The sequence below is a fragment of the Schistocerca cancellata genome, chromosome 2 (genome assembly GCF_023864275.1).
Source record: "Schistocerca cancellata isolate TAMUIC-IGC-003103 chromosome 2, iqSchCanc2.1, whole genome shotgun sequence".
In the NCBI taxonomy this organism is placed as follows: Eukaryota; Metazoa; Arthropoda; class Insecta; order Orthoptera; family Acrididae; genus Schistocerca; species Schistocerca cancellata.
In genome coordinates this window covers 804,394,892-804,413,969 of record NC_064627.1, presented here as the reverse complement: position 1 = coordinate 804,413,969, position 19,078 = coordinate 804,394,892, and the positions used below count along the sequence as shown (strand labels likewise).

The 19,078-nt window shown below is 38.8% G+C and overlaps 1 protein-coding gene across 1 annotated transcript in view; it reads left to right on the top strand.

The window, feature by feature from the left end:
- The first annotated feature begins 463 nt into the window (after window positions 1–463).
- LOC126162665 (F-actin-capping protein subunit beta) overlaps window positions 464–19,078 on the top strand; it is a 39,360-nt gene continuing 20,745 nt past the window's right edge. Inside the window, exons 1-3 of the mRNA XM_049919313.1 lie at window positions 464–756; window positions 1,122–1,333; window positions 2,882–3,054. Of these exons, the coding sequence (XP_049775270.1) occupies window positions 754–756; window positions 1,122–1,333; window positions 2,882–3,054 (388 nt within the window). The 5' untranslated portion in view covers window positions 464–753. The remainder of the gene's footprint in view (window positions 757–1,121; window positions 1,334–2,881; window positions 3,055–19,078) is intronic.

The following is a 19,078-nucleotide window of genomic DNA, read 5'->3' as shown; positions in this document are numbered from 1 at the left end:
ACATTTCCTTCTACTCTCATGATTCAAATGACATATAGCTCTCTCACCAGTCTGTAAATAGTGCGTTGTCACTTAAACTGCAGACTGGCACTCCAGCACCATGACTCAACATAACAATGTACCGCTGATTTGCTTGTTTAAGTTTGATAGCTTCCAGCTTTAATATCAATTTTCATCTGTAGTCGTAAAAAGTACGAACAACTGTATGCATTTCTCTAAACACATTTACAGAGATGGTTATAAAGTATCCGGTTGTCATAATTTTTCTACACTCGTATTTCTGTTGTCTTTCCGCACAGCCATAAATATTTATAGTCACCTGCAAAGACCTTGTAAATAATAACGGTCACCTATGAGAAGTATAGCACCGATCTAACTACTGCCTACTTTACTGTCGTTCTCCTTGTGAGATTATGTATCCAAATAAATCCTACGCCTTCTACATACGGAATCAGTTCCCAGAGACTGTGTTTGGTCGAGGTGTGGGGATCTCAGGCTGTATTATTAGGGCGAGAGTATCATTCGGGTGTAGTACATATATATTTTTGATAAGATGTGCAAAATGATGTGTAATTGAGAAGAAAGATTGTCAGTAACGCGAAGAACACGGTTAGCCTTTGGATTAGCGGGTCCTTATCATTCACCGTGTTCTTCCGACGCATAGATAGCAACGAGTCACCATTTTTTTGGACAACGGGTGTATGACACAGAATCTTGTTCGGGCAGATACATAAATAGACATTCATCTACAAAATGGTATGTTACTGATAAATGCGCAGTGAAGTTTTTGACATTAATTGCTTTGCGTACATGGAATAAACACATCTGAAAGGATGACTCATCTTCGTTTGAGGTTCACACCCTATTTCTGTCAAATGTTTGTTGATGTTTGTGAGATGTTTTGTACACAGTTCTCCTTCAAATTTGTGTCATTAAGGAGGGTTACGTATTATGTATGCTTGTTGAGTAACGTAAAGCTATGTATTGGATAATAGGCGGCGCATGTTAGTGTTACTTCCGGGTATCTCCGTAGACAGTAAACGAATATTTGCACGTAAATAGCATTATGACGTAGAAAGAACAAATTTTAAACAGTGATTTCCAACCATTTTATTTTGTAGACGGACCAGCAGATGGATTGTGCTTTGGATCTCATGCGGCGTTTGCCGCCCCAGCAGATAGAGAAAAATCTAAGTGACCTAATAGATTTGGTACCAAGTCTATGTGAAGATTTACTTTCATCAGTAGATCAACCCCTGAAAATAGCAAGAGACAAGGAAATGGGGAAAGATTATCTTCTTTGTGACTACAATAGAGATGGTGATTCATACAGGTAACGTTACATTGTGTCGTTGCTTGACTAAGTCAGTGTGGATTTTTCCCCGTTAGAATTTTTACATTATGCGGATTTGAAATGCTTAAGTGTAAGCATTAAAGTGTACTGATAAGTGTATTACTCTTAATGTTGTTGTTGGCGCTGGTTTTTAAACTCAGTAAATGCAGGTGTTGTTGGCATGTTTAATGGATAAAGTATGCACAAGTGGTAGAATGCAGCACTTCATTAACATAAGACCAGCAATTTTGCTCACTGAATATGTCAGCCAGAACATCACGTTCTGTGTAGTGGAATTAGTCATTTTGTGAGCAATGTAAAACAGTATCAAATGTAGTTCATGTGTACCAAGGTGATTGAAAGTCTGTCTGATATGAAAGTGAGTAAAGTAATTTATGCCTCCTCATCCAATGGATTTTGATAGTTTGTGAATCAGAATACTTGGATATCTGTCTGGTATCTAACATGAAGTTTTAATAGCTATATTGATATTTTAATTAGGCCTCTTTATGAAGAAAAGGGCATGTGCTTTGGTGTGAATGTAGGCAACCAAAAGTGCATCTTTTAAAGGTTTACATATTAATTCCAAAACTGATCCAGGAAAAACCTGGCTGCTGCCTCAATATTAATAGTTGACATACCCAACATTGATCACATGATTGCTGGAGGCAAGTAAATACACAAGTTTGATACATAGTGTGCTTGTCATGTCACCAATGAGACATTTGTAATTGTAACTAGACATACCACAGTAAGTGCTGCTTTCCCCCCTCCCCCCCTAATATGACACTGAACTTTTCAACAGAGGTTTTGTGTAGAAATTTCATTCAGCAAAGAATGTAAAACTACCAAGTTTGAAGCTAAAACAGTAGGCAATTATTTATAGTGTCATAGTTATGGCTGAACATAAACATAGTCTTCATACAGGTTAATAATTTACCGTAACCTATATTTTATTTTGAATTCATTCTTTTGGCTTCTCCAACTCTGAACCAAAACTGTTAAACTCCAATCTACCCTGGACCTCAGTCATTGCTACAGATCAGTCAGATTTCAGAGGAGGGTTGGAAGACGTGACATTATCAGTAACACACAAAATCATGTTTAAAAAGCAGCTATAAATTTGTGCACACTACTGTAACTAGTTTGGAATTTTGGTCTAAAGAAGTGGAGTTTTGTTTGAAATGAGAAGCTTTTATGTTGCAAGCATAACATTTTGTTTAGGCTATTTCAGTAAACAGACCTTCTGAAATAGACCTACTGTACTTACTGTGTGATGTTGTGCTCTATTTGAAAGCAAGAACTGCCATTTCTTGAAAAGGGGTAATAATTATGTTACCAGTGTGCCACATTTGTTTGAAACTAGAGTAAATGATACAAAAAAAGTCAACTAAGTATTAGTTCTGTTTTTATTTACTCTATTCGTTTCAGTTTTGTTGATTTAGTGGTAACTGCATTGAAATTATTTGTGTTAGATGATAAATTTTTAATACGGTGTATTCTTGAATAATTCTAAAATGACAGAAAGTTCATGTGTTTTCAATACAGGTCTCCTTGGAGTAACACCTATGACCCACCTTTAGAAGATGGATCAATGCCATCAGAAAGACTCAGGAAACTTGAAATAGATGCAAATCATGCGTTTGACCAGTATAGAGAAATGTATTTTGAAGGTGGTGTATCTTCTGTTTATTTATGGGACCTGGAGCATGGTTTTGCAGGTTAGTATTTTTTGTTCCAAGACAAAACTGTGATGCTACAGTTTCAAATAATTTATTGTTATATTATCTGATAAGTGGTAAATTTTGCAGGTGGTACACTTAAACAGGGGCATTCATTGGAGTTTGAAGTCTAAAGTTGTAGATTTATTATTGTAATATTGTTGACCGAAATATATAAAGGCTTCTGTAAAAAAGATGCCCATAATGATAAACAGATGGGACACTTTTTCTCATTGTGTTTCGTGTAGTATCATATATTTGTTTGTCTCTGCCATGTTTGGTAAATGGAGAATTGTCCCAAATGCACTGCTAGAGAGACTGTTATTCTTACTTTATCTCCGAATGAGCATTGGGAATTTCTTATCAGGAATGATTCTCTTGATAGGGTAAACAAGACCTGGGAAATTTGGGGAAAACCCAGGAATTCTTCATCTGGAAAAACCAGTGAATATTTTAGAATTCCAGAAATTTTTCATTGTTGTAGACTTCAGTTAAATTTTTGTAATCTTAACAAAGAATTTTACTTTGCCTCACTACTGCAAAATAATACTCCAACAATAAAACATAAGTGAGAGAAAAATACCAAAATGAAACTTAAGCTGAAAAGGAAATGCACCATTTACAACAAAACAGTGTTCAGGCAAGCGTACACCAACAGCAAAATGAGCGAAAGATTATAGGATGAAAACTATGCAGTATTTCGTTACAACAAACTGCTTTCCATGAGTGTGATGTCACACCTGTTTACATTAGTTTGATCAGTTGCCATTGTGCTCACTCACATGCGCAGAGCTGAAGTTTCTTCGAGCAGAACCTTCTCCTACTTCTGGCTATTTGAACTGAGGCTGTTAGCTGTATGTGCAGTAGCAGCCAGATGCTAGCCAAAAAATTTTTTCTGGTGCAACCTAGTTGCCAAATTCACACAGGTGCAGAACGGGCTGAGTTGTTAGGGTGGTCTTCATGTGACGTGTGTTTGCGTTTTGTGATTTGCTGTTTTGTCTTAATTTACAGCTCCCGCGTCAGATGAAAACAAACCTGATTTCTGTGGCTGGGGGCTGTAAAGTGAATGAAAATACATTCACATAATTATGGAAAACTAAAATATGTTATTAGCTTGTTTTCTGATGTTATTTCATTTCAACATCATTGGCAATCAAGCATTAATCATCTTGCAGAACAATGAAGTTATTTTTATTGGTTTACGAAAGAAATTTGGCTTTTATTAATCTTTTCCACAGAGGCAGGCAATCTATTTGAAACAGTGTTTCATTCCACACTGTTGGCCAGTTTCAACCATTCGCTGAATTTCAAGTGCACATTTTCATCTTCTGGCACATACGCTGTAATGCCATAATAAAGAACCAAGTACAAGATGATAAAGTACTGGTATTCCAAGAAAATAGGCATCCCAAAAACCACACTGAAAAGCTTAATACCAGGTAGGGGGCCTATATTATTATGAATCAGGACATGGGAATCTGCACGTTAAGCCGAATTATCCATTTTAACATGGTTTACGAAATTTCGATCTGCTTGGAGTATTGTGATTTCCTGTTCATTTTATGACATAATGTTATATCTGTTCTATATACGTACGAACATAGGTAAATGTTCACTTGAAGATGACTAAGCAGGCGAATTTGGTCAGTAGTATTGAATGAAAAGTTTAGTTTCAAATATATTGACAGCTTGAATACAATTTTGCAAGTCAGCCTGCCATAAAACACAATGCTTTTTTATCACAAGACATCGTTCAACACTTGTGTGGTACATCCTCTGGGCTTGACATTATTTCTTAATTTGTATTGTTTCCATCTTAAGTTTACAGAATACCATTCTTTGGTAAGCAGTACACCATATTCTACCATTGTAACCCCCCGAAAGGCAGTATATTTACTCTTGGACTAGAATATAAGTTGCCCTCGCTCCGTGAACTTTCCCAGCATAGTAACTGATGATATTCTTATCGCGTCTCCAGCTGGAATGTAACGTCATCTTGACACATTATTTCGGAAGTCCACCTGGCTGCCACCTTCAGGTGAGTAAACAATCGCACTAACTCGCCAGAACTGAAATCAAACAGCAGGGGCAGCTCCTTTATACATGTCTTGTAGGTGCACTGCGCGTGCACGGACATAACTGCCCTCTATTGCAAAGCACAACAGAGCACTGGTGATGAAAACTTGTGGAAGCGATAAATCAAAATCAAACAAAGACCAATGTTTTTTAATGCAAACAAAACAGGATTTTTGGCTGTCTGACAGTATTATAAACAGGGATTAGGGGATTCTTTGAGTAAGAATTGGATCTCTCTTTTGTTTGACATTATAAAACAGTCTTTCTTTCAGTCATCAAAAGATGTCAACAGTGTTTATCAGTATATCATTTCCACAGGTTTTAACCATAGGTGCACTGTCTTGCTTTGTGCTAGAAGGCAGCTACATTCACTCGTGCGCGGTGGACCTGCAGGTGGTGTATAAAGGAGCCCCACTGAGGTTGGGTTTCAGTTTCAGTGAATTAGGTGATTGGCTACTCACCTGAAGATGGTGGCCAGGTGGACTACCAAAATTTTGTGTCAAGATGACATATTTTCTGGCTGAAGACCCGATATTCATATCATTATAAACTGCCAATTATAAAGTTTCTTGGCTTCACAGATAACTTTGTTAATTTTTTATATGTTTTGAAAAAGTGATGGAAAAACTTAGTCGTTAATTCAGGCATATACAAACAACATTCTTTTATTTTTGCAAGAAATTTGTGTTCCTTCTTACTAGCTTTTTGCAGTGCTGTGTGGGTGTAAACCTGATCGGAAATCCTATAAATCAGTATTGATAACAAAATATAGGGTACTCTTGAGTTATAGAGTCATGTTTGGAGTTGAATATTCATGCCAAGGACTGCTTTCTTGTTTTGCATTCCTTATCTGGATAAGATGTGGTAAAACAATTTCCCTAAGTACAATAACTCCGTATGTCCCCTCTGAACAACATATCATGGTGCTGCACATGGTCACATGATGCTCCAGTACACACAAAATTCCAAACAGAAATGCAACGAAAGGCGTAGAGGCTGAGGAAACGTGAAGTATGGGGCCTTTACATCATTATAGTTGCGCATGGCGGTAATGCCTGTTCGCTGATGCTCCCTGGCAGCTGTTCAAATGAACCTATTTCTAGCAGGTCACAGGAAAATATTTTGAATGATGGTTTGAGAAACTCTACTTTCAGAGTAAATTTCTTTTTATGCAAGATGAATTATGTTAGTGTGACAGTGTGCGATGAATTTCTTAACTTGCAGAGTATTCAACTTTCATTCAAAACGTACCGCTTAGAAAATTTTTGGACCTAGAATGCCATCCAGTTACATCATTATTTAAAATTTTACTGGCACATTTGTGTTTGATATACCTTATCAGGTAACACATGCAAAAAAAGACTAATATTACATGTGAAAGCTTAATTTGTATATTCATTTAAATTGTTAACTTTTCCTGTTCATTTATTTCCGCTACTTAACTTGTGATGTTGCTATTGGCTAACGAAAGTGCATCTCAATGCTGATGTCAGTGCTTTGGAAACTAATGTACTGTATTTGGTGGAATTCCTATTTATACTTCCGTAATAAGAAGTACACAGTGTGCATGTTGCTGCTCGTCAAAGAGCTTTCCATAACACCTTTTTTTGCTGTGTTTTGTTTCCTGAAGTGCCCGAAAGTTCTACACCAGTGTATAAAACCTTTACTTTTCAAAGGATTGATAAGTTTTACAGCTCCAAGGGAAAGTATACTGCCCATTAAAATGGAAAAAAAAGTGTATTTTTAACTGGGAAATCCCGGATATTCCCTCCCCCCACCCATGCCTTTGCGTTCTGGTTAACCAGTTCTTGGGTTCAAAAGAGGAGGATACCAGACAGAGCATTAATCATGGTGGCTAACTGAGAGGCCACTGTTCCAACACTCTGTAGTTTGACCCGTGGTGGGTCCTTAGATCTTTGCTGGCAGTTAATGTGACGTTCATCTCTGAAATTGCTGTGTGTATTTGAATGTGTTGGCTTGGATTCTGTATTAAAATTTAGATCCTCAATAAAAGCCAGGGTTCGGTAAAGAAATATTGTACTAAGGTTCAAGTAGAGACAGCGAAAGAAGATCCTTGACTGCCCACAGCACTGTTGCCAGCTTTCAACTGTGAAATGCAGATGGCTGCATGCGAAAACAGTAGTCATTAAATAGCTGTAACAAGAATGAGGCGTTGCCATAGAGACTTCTACAAATTCGGATTACGTTATTGGTTGAGGTAGTTGGATGAAACTGTTGCGCACAGCCCACTGCAACTGTCAGGGATCAGCTTGCAAAGACTCAGATATAGAGCCTACCACCTCCCAGCAAGGCAATGCATGGAAAAATATCAGAGTGTTCAAACCAACATTTGGATCGATTACAGGTTTCAAAATTGAAAACAGTCCCATACTTAGGCAGTGGTTGTCAGGAACAATGTGGGAATTCCATATTGCTGTAATAAAGGAAGGAAGATTATGGGTTAACTTCCATATCAAATTAAGTTTTGCAGGATGTTTACAAAAATAACTGATACTGAAATGGAATCCCATAGCTAATCTCAAAGGGCATACCTGACCCTTCTCTTATATTTCTAATGATAGTAATGTGATGGAACTAGAATATTATTTTGGAATGAAATGTTAAGGCTTAAAATCTTTTCCTTTGTGTTCCTAACCTCTGGTCGAAAGACTTGTTCAGCTAATGGTTTGCCCCAGGGGCTCACAACTCTTTTGTCAGTACGTGTGTGGTGAGCATGGGTGGGGGCTTTTGTGGTATCTTCCTTTCTTGTGCTGCCGCCTTATCTGAAGCTTTTCACTGCTGTCAACCTAACTCATTCATAGGGCATCCGTTACGTTTGTCTGCACGATGTGGCATTATTTTGCACTAGCTGGTCATCTCCAGCAAGCCAGGTGGCCATTGCTCTGGCTGAGTGGTACCTGTGAGGAGAGCCCTCAGTCAGTGTAGTCAGCATCACTGTGAATATTTGGCTCTGTAAAAAAGATCAAAGTCGCACATCAATGGAAGTGGGGCATCGGCAATCTCCTTGGACTAACCGGAACTCTAAAAAGTATAGATTGTTGTGACCCTAGAAAATGTCCCTCCTTGGCCATGCCTGGGGAGGAGAACAAAACAAAGCAGCTTACTCCTTTCAGTTCGTGGATTACACCTGAACAGATGGAGTGTCCTGTCCTTTACTAAGCCAGTGTTCTTTGTGAATAATGTAGAAAAGGTATTCGGAGAAATCTCTTTCGTTAGTAAATTTCAAAATGGTTCCACATGAATTAAAACAGTGAACCCTTGCTAGTTCCAGATATTATCTCACGTAAAAAAAACTTGGTGGTTTACCTATTACCGAGATGTTACGAAACATGGTACAGGATATTATTGTTTTTCAGCAGGACTACACAAACATTTGGAGAAATGTGGTTTCCATTTTGTATGTTGTGCACATAGACCTGTCAGACAACAAGGTTGCCATTGGAAGATTTGTCCTTGTATTTGCTAGGGATTCACTTCTAGAGAAGACCAAAATCAGGGTTTACCGCTAGATGTCAAGCCATTTTTCCCATTCCCAATGTGACGCTTTTAATGCCAACACATGGATTGTATATATTGCTGATTTTTGGAGACGTTGGCCAGTTGCTTCACAAAAATTCACCTACTACCGCGTCTACATCAATTGAGGAAATGAGTATTCTCTCCAATCCCTATAGTGTGCTACGCTAATTAAAGATTGCAGAATCCAAGAGATGGTCTCTTATTGCCTTTGATATTTTGAAGGTTGGAAAAAATTTTTTTTTGTATCCTGTCTCATTGATACTGAACTTCACCGTTATTGTGGGCAGATCATTAGCAGTACCTAATGTATTTCCTCCCTCAAATTTGACCTTCAGTAATGCACAAATAAATTAGATCGTAAGAGCGATAGGCCCTCCCCTTTTGTATTGCTGCAGCTCCATCTGCGGGAACCTTGTTTCCCTGGTCCTGCCCAGAGAGGCAGCAATCTTTCACTGCTCAATGAACCATTTACTATGTTGGGCTGTTCAAAGAACCAGCTGAAATTATATACTTTGGCCACCAGGTTATTCTTCTTTGTCAGATTACCCGAACAAGGTTCTAGGAGATGTCTCCGAAGTGATCACTTGCACCTCAGGAATAGCTGTTGCCCTGTCTACAGGTCACCTTGACTGATATGGACCCAGGCTCTGATTTACTTCACAATCAGATGTTCCAACATCTGAAAGTTTCGCAGACTCCATATACTCAAGGTCTTCAACCATATTTGGCTAGGATGTTTTCTCTTCACAGTAACAACACAGGATCGTCACCTCAATCTTCAAATTGAATAAAATCTCCACCTCTATCAATAGTGCTGACTGATTAGCCTCACCAACATGGTGTGCGAGCTACTTGAAAAGGTAGTAGGAGCCCAGTACGATACTGTGTTCTTGGATTGCAAAGCCCTCTGTCCTCTTGTCAGTACAGCTTCTGGGAAGGACTATCAACAATCAGTCATCTGATTAGATTCAAAACAGCTCTCTGATAGTGTTTTTCTAAATGCCACCTCCTTGCCTTCTTTCTTGACCTACATAAGGCATATGACAGGGCTTAGAGCCTGACATTTTACTTATTGTCCATGATGGGTTTTCAAGGCTTCATGCCAATTTAGCAGTAACTCCAGCACTGTATGTCAGTGACATTTGCATTTGATGCAGTTTCCATTCTGTAGCCTTGGCTGAACACCAGTTCCAAGGCACTATCCAGAGGGTCTCTGCAGGGACCTGTTTCCATGGTTTCTAATTTCTCCCTGATACCTGAATTGTGCATTATCATCATCATACCAGGATCCATCCTGACTCAGAATTCTACTTAAATACACAGCTATTGGACAGTCCTGATTTTTCATACCCATCTTTGATAAGTAACTTACAGGGCTGGCGCAAATTCAGCATGTAAGACTGGCTGCTTGCGAAGGCTTAACACTCTCTGCTTGCTTGCCAACAACTATTCTAGTGGGGACCGCACTACTTTTTTCCTCATTTATTGGGCCCCAGTCTTGTCCCGATTGGCCTATGGTTGCTAGTGTTTATGGCTCATTAGCACCTTCAGCTTTGAAATTATTGGATCCAGTCCACTGCCATGGAGTATGAGTGGCGACTATCATCTGCCAGACTAGTGCTGTAGATTGTCTTCTTCCCAAAGCAAAGATGTGCCTCCTTCAATTTCGGCAGTACCGATCATGCTAACTTTACAGTTACCTTTCAAGAGATTCTTAATCATCAAAAATAACAAATAATGTCTTTGTGCATTAGGCTTCAGAACCCTGGTATTTGCCCTCAGGTGGGATTAAGAGTTGAAATGAGCTTTGTGGCCATTTGGCCCTCGTCAAACCTTCTCAAAATATTCTCCGCATGTTTTTCCGCAAATCCCCACAGTGAATTATGACCAATCTATTTCAAGGACTTAGTCTGTCACCCCCATGACCTCCCAGCATCTGTTCTTCTCAATTCTTCAGGAATATCAGAGTGTTACTGTCATTTGCACTGACAGTTCTAAAACCTTGGTTAAGATGGGTTATTATTTTACTTCTCGCACCAGTTAGGAACATTTAGTGTTCTTTCAGTGAAGCTGTTAGCTATTAACAGAGCCTTGTGTTTAATGAAACATACCTCTCTTGACTGCATTTTAATTTCCAGTGATTCAGTGAGCTGTCTCCAGGCTGTCAATCCATGTTGCTGTTCTCACCCTGTGGTATCTGCTATTCCTGACCACCTCTCTGAATGTAATCGTACTGCATGTTCAGTTGTTTTTTTCTGGGTGCCAAGTCTTGTGGGTATCCCAGGGAATGAACTGCCAGACTGTTTGGTTAGAGGGGTGACTGGTTGCCCAACATTCACTTTGAGAACTGTAAATATGGATTTGCAGCTGCAAATAAGATCCCTAACTACACACCCACCTACCCACCATGGACTATCGGGCTGGGGGGGGGGGGGGGGGGGCAGCGGCGTATCAGCTCTGACGCCACTTTCAGTTACAGCCCAGAAGTGTTTAGCCAGGTTCAGCATCTGGGGAGATAGGGGACCAGCACATCGATTGGAAATTGACACCTTGTTCCTTGAACTACTCCATCACACTCCTGGCCTTGTGACATGGCATGTTATCTTGTTGAAAACTGTCACCGCTGTCGGGAAACATGATCGCTACAAAGGGGTATAAGTGTTCTGCATCCAGTGTATGATACCTCTTGGCCCCATCGTAGTGCCTTGCACAAGCTCCACTGGACTGAAGGATGCCCACGTAAAGATTCCCCAGGCACATTCGAGCTGCTGCCAGCTTGTCTCCGTCCCAAGTACAGGTGTTAAGGAGCCATTCCCATGGAAGACGACGGATTCATGCCCTCCCATTGCTGTGATGAAGAAGGTACTGGGATTCATAAGACCACACAATACCCTGCCACTGCACCAGTGTACAGTGCCGATGGTCACATATCCATTTCAGTTGTAGTTGCCAGTGTCATAGTGTTAACATCAGCATGGACATGGGTTGTTGGGTAGAGGCCTGTGTTAGGAATGTTCGGTGAACTGCATGTTCAGATTCACTTACACCGTGCCCATCATAAAGTCTGATATTAGTTGCATCACAGTTCACTGCCTGTCTGTTTTTAGCCAATCTGCACAGCCTACAGTGTCAGACATCTGTAATGAGGGGTGGCCGCCCAACCTGATCCTGTCTGGACATGGTTGCACTTCGGTTCCTGTATGTGTAGAAGACACTCGCCACAGGACTCGTTAAACACCCAACAAATTGTGCTGTTTCCGAAAAGCTTCTGCTGAGCCTCTGGGCATCACAATATGCCCTCAGTCAAACTCGGATAGATCACGTGCCCTCCCCATTCTACGCGCAGACAGCATACTCACTGATACTGTGTACACCATGTATGTGTCTGACTAGCAGTCATTTCTCACCAGCTGATGCTACTATTGCCTGGATGGTTTTGTATTGATTGTGGGATGGTGGTCATAACATTCGGGCTGATAAGTGTAAATAGTGCAGCTGAAGTCAATTAAGATTCGCAGTTCCTGATTCAAATTCCCTAATAATTGAAATGTAGTTACAATGAGTTAAATCGGTGTGCAGCCAAAACCCATTTAATTTACAATAAGATCGCTGTAACTATTATCCTTTGGGACATGTGAAAATGGTCCGAATAAATTGGCATTTTTGCCAATGAACCAACTGTCTCATATAATTTTTGTGCATGGAAAGCCTCCAGTATAGTTCAAAAGAATGTAATAAAAGTGATGATATAACCCTAATACTGTGTAGCTTGTGAGCAAACTTCCTTTAGCCTGATGTCAGTCATCAGACTCTCTAACATCACAGAATACATTGCCAGACAAACATAACATTGTCAAAGATTGGTATGTTCCTTGTGGATTGCTTGTTGAAATAATTTAAATACCTCTTCAGTAAATGTAACACCCGTTTTGAACCAGGTTAAGGTGTGTTATTGTAGTCATCAGTCCAAAGACAGGTTTGATCCTGCTCTCCATGCTTCACTATCCTGTGCAAGCCTCTCCATCTTTGCATAAATACAACAACCTACTTCCATTTGAATTTGCATACTGAATCAAACTTTGGTCTGCCTCTACAATTTTACCACATCTCCATGTCCTTCCCTTACCAAATTGATGATTCATTGATGGTGAATGTGTGATGTTGTGAGCAGTAGTTCCTACCCTTCACCAATACCTCATTTCAATTTTTATGTAAAATATTGAAAAGAGGCTGCAAATAATTATCAAAATTTTCTAAAGTACTAGTTTTCATATTTCAGACTGACTTTTCTCTCCAACAATTCCTATGAATGTTCATTGTTCCTACCCTTTATCATTCATGCCTTCCTTCAACCATACCATAGCATCTGCATTACACTGTCTGAAATCTCTTATCGCCTTTCACCAGGCCATCTTGATAGCTACTCTAAACTTAGTAATTATACTTAACTATATGTTTAATGTCCTTTGTATTGTTATCTGGAATGCCTTTCTGCCTCACATTTTATGGGTTTGTTTTATACCAGTGTGTCTTAAAAATATGGTTGGGTTTCTGATCTTTATGGTTAAGTGCAGAAATGTATTGCTTTTGCTCCAAATTATTAAAATTGATTTCTGTTCTGTTGTAGAAATACACTATCTTGCTTTTATTCACATTTTAAGGTGGGTTTCTGTAGTAAACCTCGTGTATACATTAAACTTGTTCTAGCTTCCCTAAAAATTACAACATGATGGTACTGTAGTTTCCTGTTGGGCACTGTCTCGTCGTCAGTCAGTGTATGCTACTTTTTTAGTAAGTTACGATGTTCGTATGTGCTAAAAATACCTATGAGACAAGTAGTTTTTTATCCAGCAGAAGATATCCAATGGCAGCTACAACTACAGCTGCTACCTGACAGTTAATCTACTAGATGAAGAACTTTTGTGAACTTCTTGATACATTGTGGTATTATGCCGAATCCATCCATATTGCTCCTAGAAGTTTTTAATGTTGTCTACCCATATTTCATTACACTATCGCATTGATCTACTCTTATGCCTTGAAATGCAGAAAGCGGTTATGTGCTCCATCTATTGTCCCCTTGAGAAGGCTCTGAGAGGCAAACGATTCACCTTTGATACGATGTCCAGCTGTATGTGTGGAACTGGTTAACATTGCAGTCCCGGGAATTTTATCAGACAGCCACTCATGGCTTTGTGTCATAATGGGTCAAGTGTCTCAAAAGCCTGGGTCAATACTTCTAACACACAGGTACTGGTTTCTATAGCCGGACTGACTCTTAATCTTTTCCCTCGTAAGATACTCTTAATTTTTTCTATTGGCGTATCACATCACTTGGTGCACGGTTCATGGGAACAAATTCAGAAAAGTCAAATCTCTCCCAACAGTCTGGTCAGCTTCCTCCCAGTCATCTCCTCGCCATGAGGAAGTAATGTTAGCTCGGTTGCGAATAGGGCACTGCCGCTTTAGTCACCGCCACTTGTTGAGTGGTGATCCTGCACCCAGCAGTCCATTCTGTAGCCAGCCATTAACAGTCAGACATTTCCTGATCCTCTGCCCCTATTTTAGCCACTTACATACCATATTTACTCGAATCTAAGCCGCACCTGAGAAATGACTCGAAATCAAAGAAAAAAAAATTTCCCAAATCTAAGCCACACCTGAAATTTGAGACTCGAAATTCAAGGGGAGAGAAAAGTTTTAGACCGCACCTCCAAATCGGAACGAAGTTGGTCCATTGTAACATCAGACACAATTTAGGTCGAATGGATGACGATACAGCTACCGTAGTTTGGTTCCAGTCGTAAGCTTAACAGTTAAGCTTTACCAAGTAGCCATCGCTATGTGTCAGGCACTCCATCTGTATTTATACGGGTACCCTTCCTTTTTCACGTGCTTCGTCTGGTTTGAATCAATTGCTTATTTTGCTTTGATCTGGTAAATGCCGTTCTCTTTGTCATAGGTGTTTACGTCACTCTAAGCTGAAAATGCATTATTGTACTGTGTCGTGTGTTGTTTGTCACATTCTGATAATGAGTGTTTACGACCTGTCGCCGCTCACGGCATGGCTTGCTTTTGTGCGCGCTACTGCCGCTCACAATTTTTAAAGAGAGGAATCGTCTCATTAGCAAAACAATGTCAAGAGACTGCTATTTGTTGTTACTTACACTGCCACTTTCTTTAATAATGATCAACAAGAACCAAATAATAGACTGCGTATGATAGAAGATGTTCTGAACGAAAGTTTAGCGAAAAATTTTCTCTGTCTGAAAATCTTTGCAGACAATTAGAGACATCTTAGATCTAAAAATCTAATCAATTGCCGTGCTTCATTTCTGACTGTATCATTATTCGGCATAAGAATAATACGAATATAAACATGACATGATATGTATATTCTTCCGCGTTTGCTGTTGTCTCACTCTAGTTTCGTAGTTTATTAGGCAGACAGGATTTAAATGAGATAGCAGCAAACACGAAAGAATACATAGCAAAATGTTTATAATCATTATTATTATGGTGAAGAGAATACTGCATGTGATTCACAATTTATAAAAGTTCCTATTAGCAACCATCTCTTCTCACAGGTAGGAAAAAATTCAGAATGCAGATTTGGCCATTTTGACAAACATCCCAAACAGTCTTGCCAGTTGGATTTTCGTAGTGCATTGAAATGCTGCTACATTCGAAGATGAACAATACGGAATTTGTATTTACTTCGTTGGATAATGTATGAAAATGCAGTGGTCGAAACTCGGTGGAGGAAAAAAAGCTAGTCTTCCACCTTTTTTTTAAATTTATTTACTGACGCAAAGGTTTTGGTGCCAGTATTTATCTTTCTGCCTGCAAAGCGCTACATATATTAGACGACAGAAGTTAGTTGTAGTGGCACCTACCAACATTTTCAGAACTTCAGCTTTGCACTCAATTCTAAGCCGCAGGCGGTTTTTTGGATTACAAAAACTGGAAAAAAAGTGCGGCTTAGATTCGAGTAAATACGGTAATGTTCTGAACGAGAGTTTAGCGAAAATTTTTCTCCATTTGAAAATCTTTGCAGACGCCTCTTTAGTACATTACATTCTGCACAGAAATTAGTCATCTTAGATTTAAAAATCTAGTTAGTTGCCTTGCTTCATTTCTGACTGTATCACTATTCAGCATAAGAATAATACGAATAAAAAAAATGACATGATATGTATATTCTTCCGCGTTTGCTGTTGTCTCACTCTAGTTTCGAGGTTTATTAGGCAGGCAGGATTTAAATGAGATAGCAAGCAAACACAAAAGAATACATGGCAAAATGTTTACTTTATTCTACCTTTCCTTTTAATTTATTTACTGACGCAAAGGTTTTGGCACCAGTATGTATCTTTGTGGCTGCAAGCATGCCTGTGTAGTGCTACACGTATTCGACGGCAGAAGTTAGTTGTGGCAGCACCTACCAACATTTTTCAGAACTTCTGCTTACTTTGCACTCGATTCTAAGCTGCAGGCGGTTTTTTGGATTTAAAAAAAAAAAAGACAAGACAAAAAAGTGCGGTTTAGATTCGGGTAAATACGGTATCAGGGTCAGGCTGCCGCCCACTTTTCCAGACATTTTAGTGGATGATGTGCAAGCTGTGGCTCATGTTTTAAGTTTTTTAAAAAGCAGTAATATGACAAATGAGATTTGATTTCTACCTGGTGACTCCGGTGTCCTGTCGGCGTCTTTTAGGTACCCTTCTGTAACATCTTGGCGTTTTAGATTTGTTTTTTCTTCCTTTCTGTATTGGACTTGGAAACGGTTTTTTACCCTCGCAGTCCCAGCATTCTGTGGTTCTATAATGGGCGCTTATGACCTTAGACATTTTGCGCCCTACACCCCCCCCCCCCCCCAAAAAAAAAAAAAAACTGGTTTCTGTAATTATGTCCCTGGCTTGTTTCTTTTTGAATGGCCCTTATAATAAGCATAATGTATTCAAACACTTGTTGGGAATTCTTCGAATCAATATGTTTGATCTTTCTGAATATGATATTATGTCATATTACTGCACAAACAGTAAAAGGAATAGGAATTACTGCATACAGAAAAATAGGACTTTATTTTCTGTTGGTATAACTTGTAACATATTGTGGTGAACAGATCTTTAAATGTTGCAGCACAAATGTGTGTCTGGAAACACATAAGCCAGTGCTGTTGACAGCTTGGAGGCTGCCAGCAGGATGAATCTGAAGTAATGAGTGGTTTATAAATTTGGGAGTTAATTGGAGACATTTTATTTGTGGTGGCTTCCATATCAACCACCTGCTATACTCTTAATATTCTACAGAATATGTGAGTTAAGTGTATGTTGGCCTCCTATTCTATACAAAGTACGTATAAAGGTTACATGAAATTAATGTATTTATATCTCGTTAAGAGAGCCTGCCACAATTTGCACCAAATCTGTTGTAGCAACTTAAGGCCGATATTACCCTATAATATTTCTTTTTCAATGTTGATACGTCAAATGTTCAAGAAATTTGATAGTGTAATATGGAACTTCATCTCACCTTTTGTCAAAGAAATATTATCAAATCTAGGGCCTTGCCATAAATTTGATCAGAAGTTGTTTGTCTTCTGTTCACTGCTGTGTGAAATGTAATCACTTGAAGTGCTGACATCACTACAGCTATTTGACGTCTCTAGTGTGATAGTAAACATGGCTGCAAAGTTTAGTTGGTGTGTTCCTTCAACTCATTATAATAACCTTGCTTCGACAGAGATGGGGGAGTGAGCAAGGGGTACAACACACACTATTAATCATGTGCCAGTAACTTATGCTGCAGGTGACTTCAAATCCACAATCGCAGCTACAGCCATCAACATCTACATCAGGAAACACAAAGGCAACTTTTCAGCAAGTCAGAATAGACGACACACATTAAAATTAAAAAAATTATTCTTAGCTCTCCATTCTAGTTTGTCTAGTTCTGAACTTTGGGTGCCACAAATTAAAAAGTGCTTCATCTCTTTCGTAATTTTCATTAATCTTGTATTAGTTCGAACACTAATTCTGTTAATTACATTATTCAAAAGTAAAAATAGTTCTTAATACCCATAAAGTTCTGTAAACATTTATTTATCTTCAGATATTCCTCCTTCAGTGCTTTATAAATAACTTCACACGTTTCTGGAATTATTTTGGTTAATGTGTGCTGTGGTATTTGTGTGCTGTATAGTAAATAAGATTAGCTTTCTTCTGTAGCAAGAAATCGGTGTTATGGTGAACCTTTCTTCTATACATATAGTGTTACTGAAGTGTTTCTGGACATACAGCATTACTCAAGTGATTATTCTGCTTTGTAATATTAGGAGTCACTTTACTGGGCAAATAGTGAAATGCTTGCAGCTCTCTTAATAAATTTTGATGAATGTTTTTATTATCTCAACATAAGATCGACAGCTTCAGGCAAATGTGTTTCCTTTTTTCCGCCACTTCCCTTCCAAATGCTCACACAATGCAATTGTGGTACATGCAACTGCAGCACATAATAACCAGTTATTGTTGTCTGCCATCTTGAACTTTTTAGTGCCACGTGAGAGATCTGTGTCAAAGAAATTTGACAAATATTTGAGCATATTTCTTTGTCCAAGAAACATGGTAGTGTAATACTGGCCTAGCTAAGACCACGTATGAAAGCTAAGCTCATATGTGTTAAATGAGCAGTTTTTATAGGGCATTTAGTTCTTGATTTCTCCAGTTGTCTACTCTTCAGCTGGTGGAAAAGGCAGTTTCCTAAAATTAATGTTATTTGACCAAGCAATGAGGAAAAGCACTTCCATTCCTCTGAAGATAGCATGGAAGATGTATGGAGTAGAACTGTCACAAAAGTAGCTGCCAATATTTGTTGTGTTGTGGTAAAAAGAATATTGTGGATAAAAGAATTGCATTCTTAAACAGTAGTAAGAAAAGGTTTGCAGGTTCTATCAATCACCCACTATTCTTTGATAATTGTGATCGTAATGTAAGCCAGTGTGAAATTTCTGGCAACACAGATTGCCATTAATTAAGAAAGATGGATGCCTTTCGTAAATAACAGTGTTTCTGCAAAAATTAAAGCACAGATTCCTGACTTGCTTTCATGTAAGTTTAGATTCTCTGTCCACAGGTGGACTTTTTCATATAATGTAACTTTCTTTTACAATATTGCAATTACATAACATTACTTCTCATATTAGTCATAAATATAGACCTATGTCTTACAGAGTTAGTTATGAAGTAAGTTGTACAGTCATTGCTTTCTCTATGTACACACTTTCTAAGAATATTGTATAGTTATTGCAAGGAGTGTCATGCTTGCAGGTGCTTCGCTGTACTGTTCCCATCTGTGGTAAAGCACTCTGTAGAGTTTTGAAAGCTTATATTTTGTTTAGGGGTAAAATGAG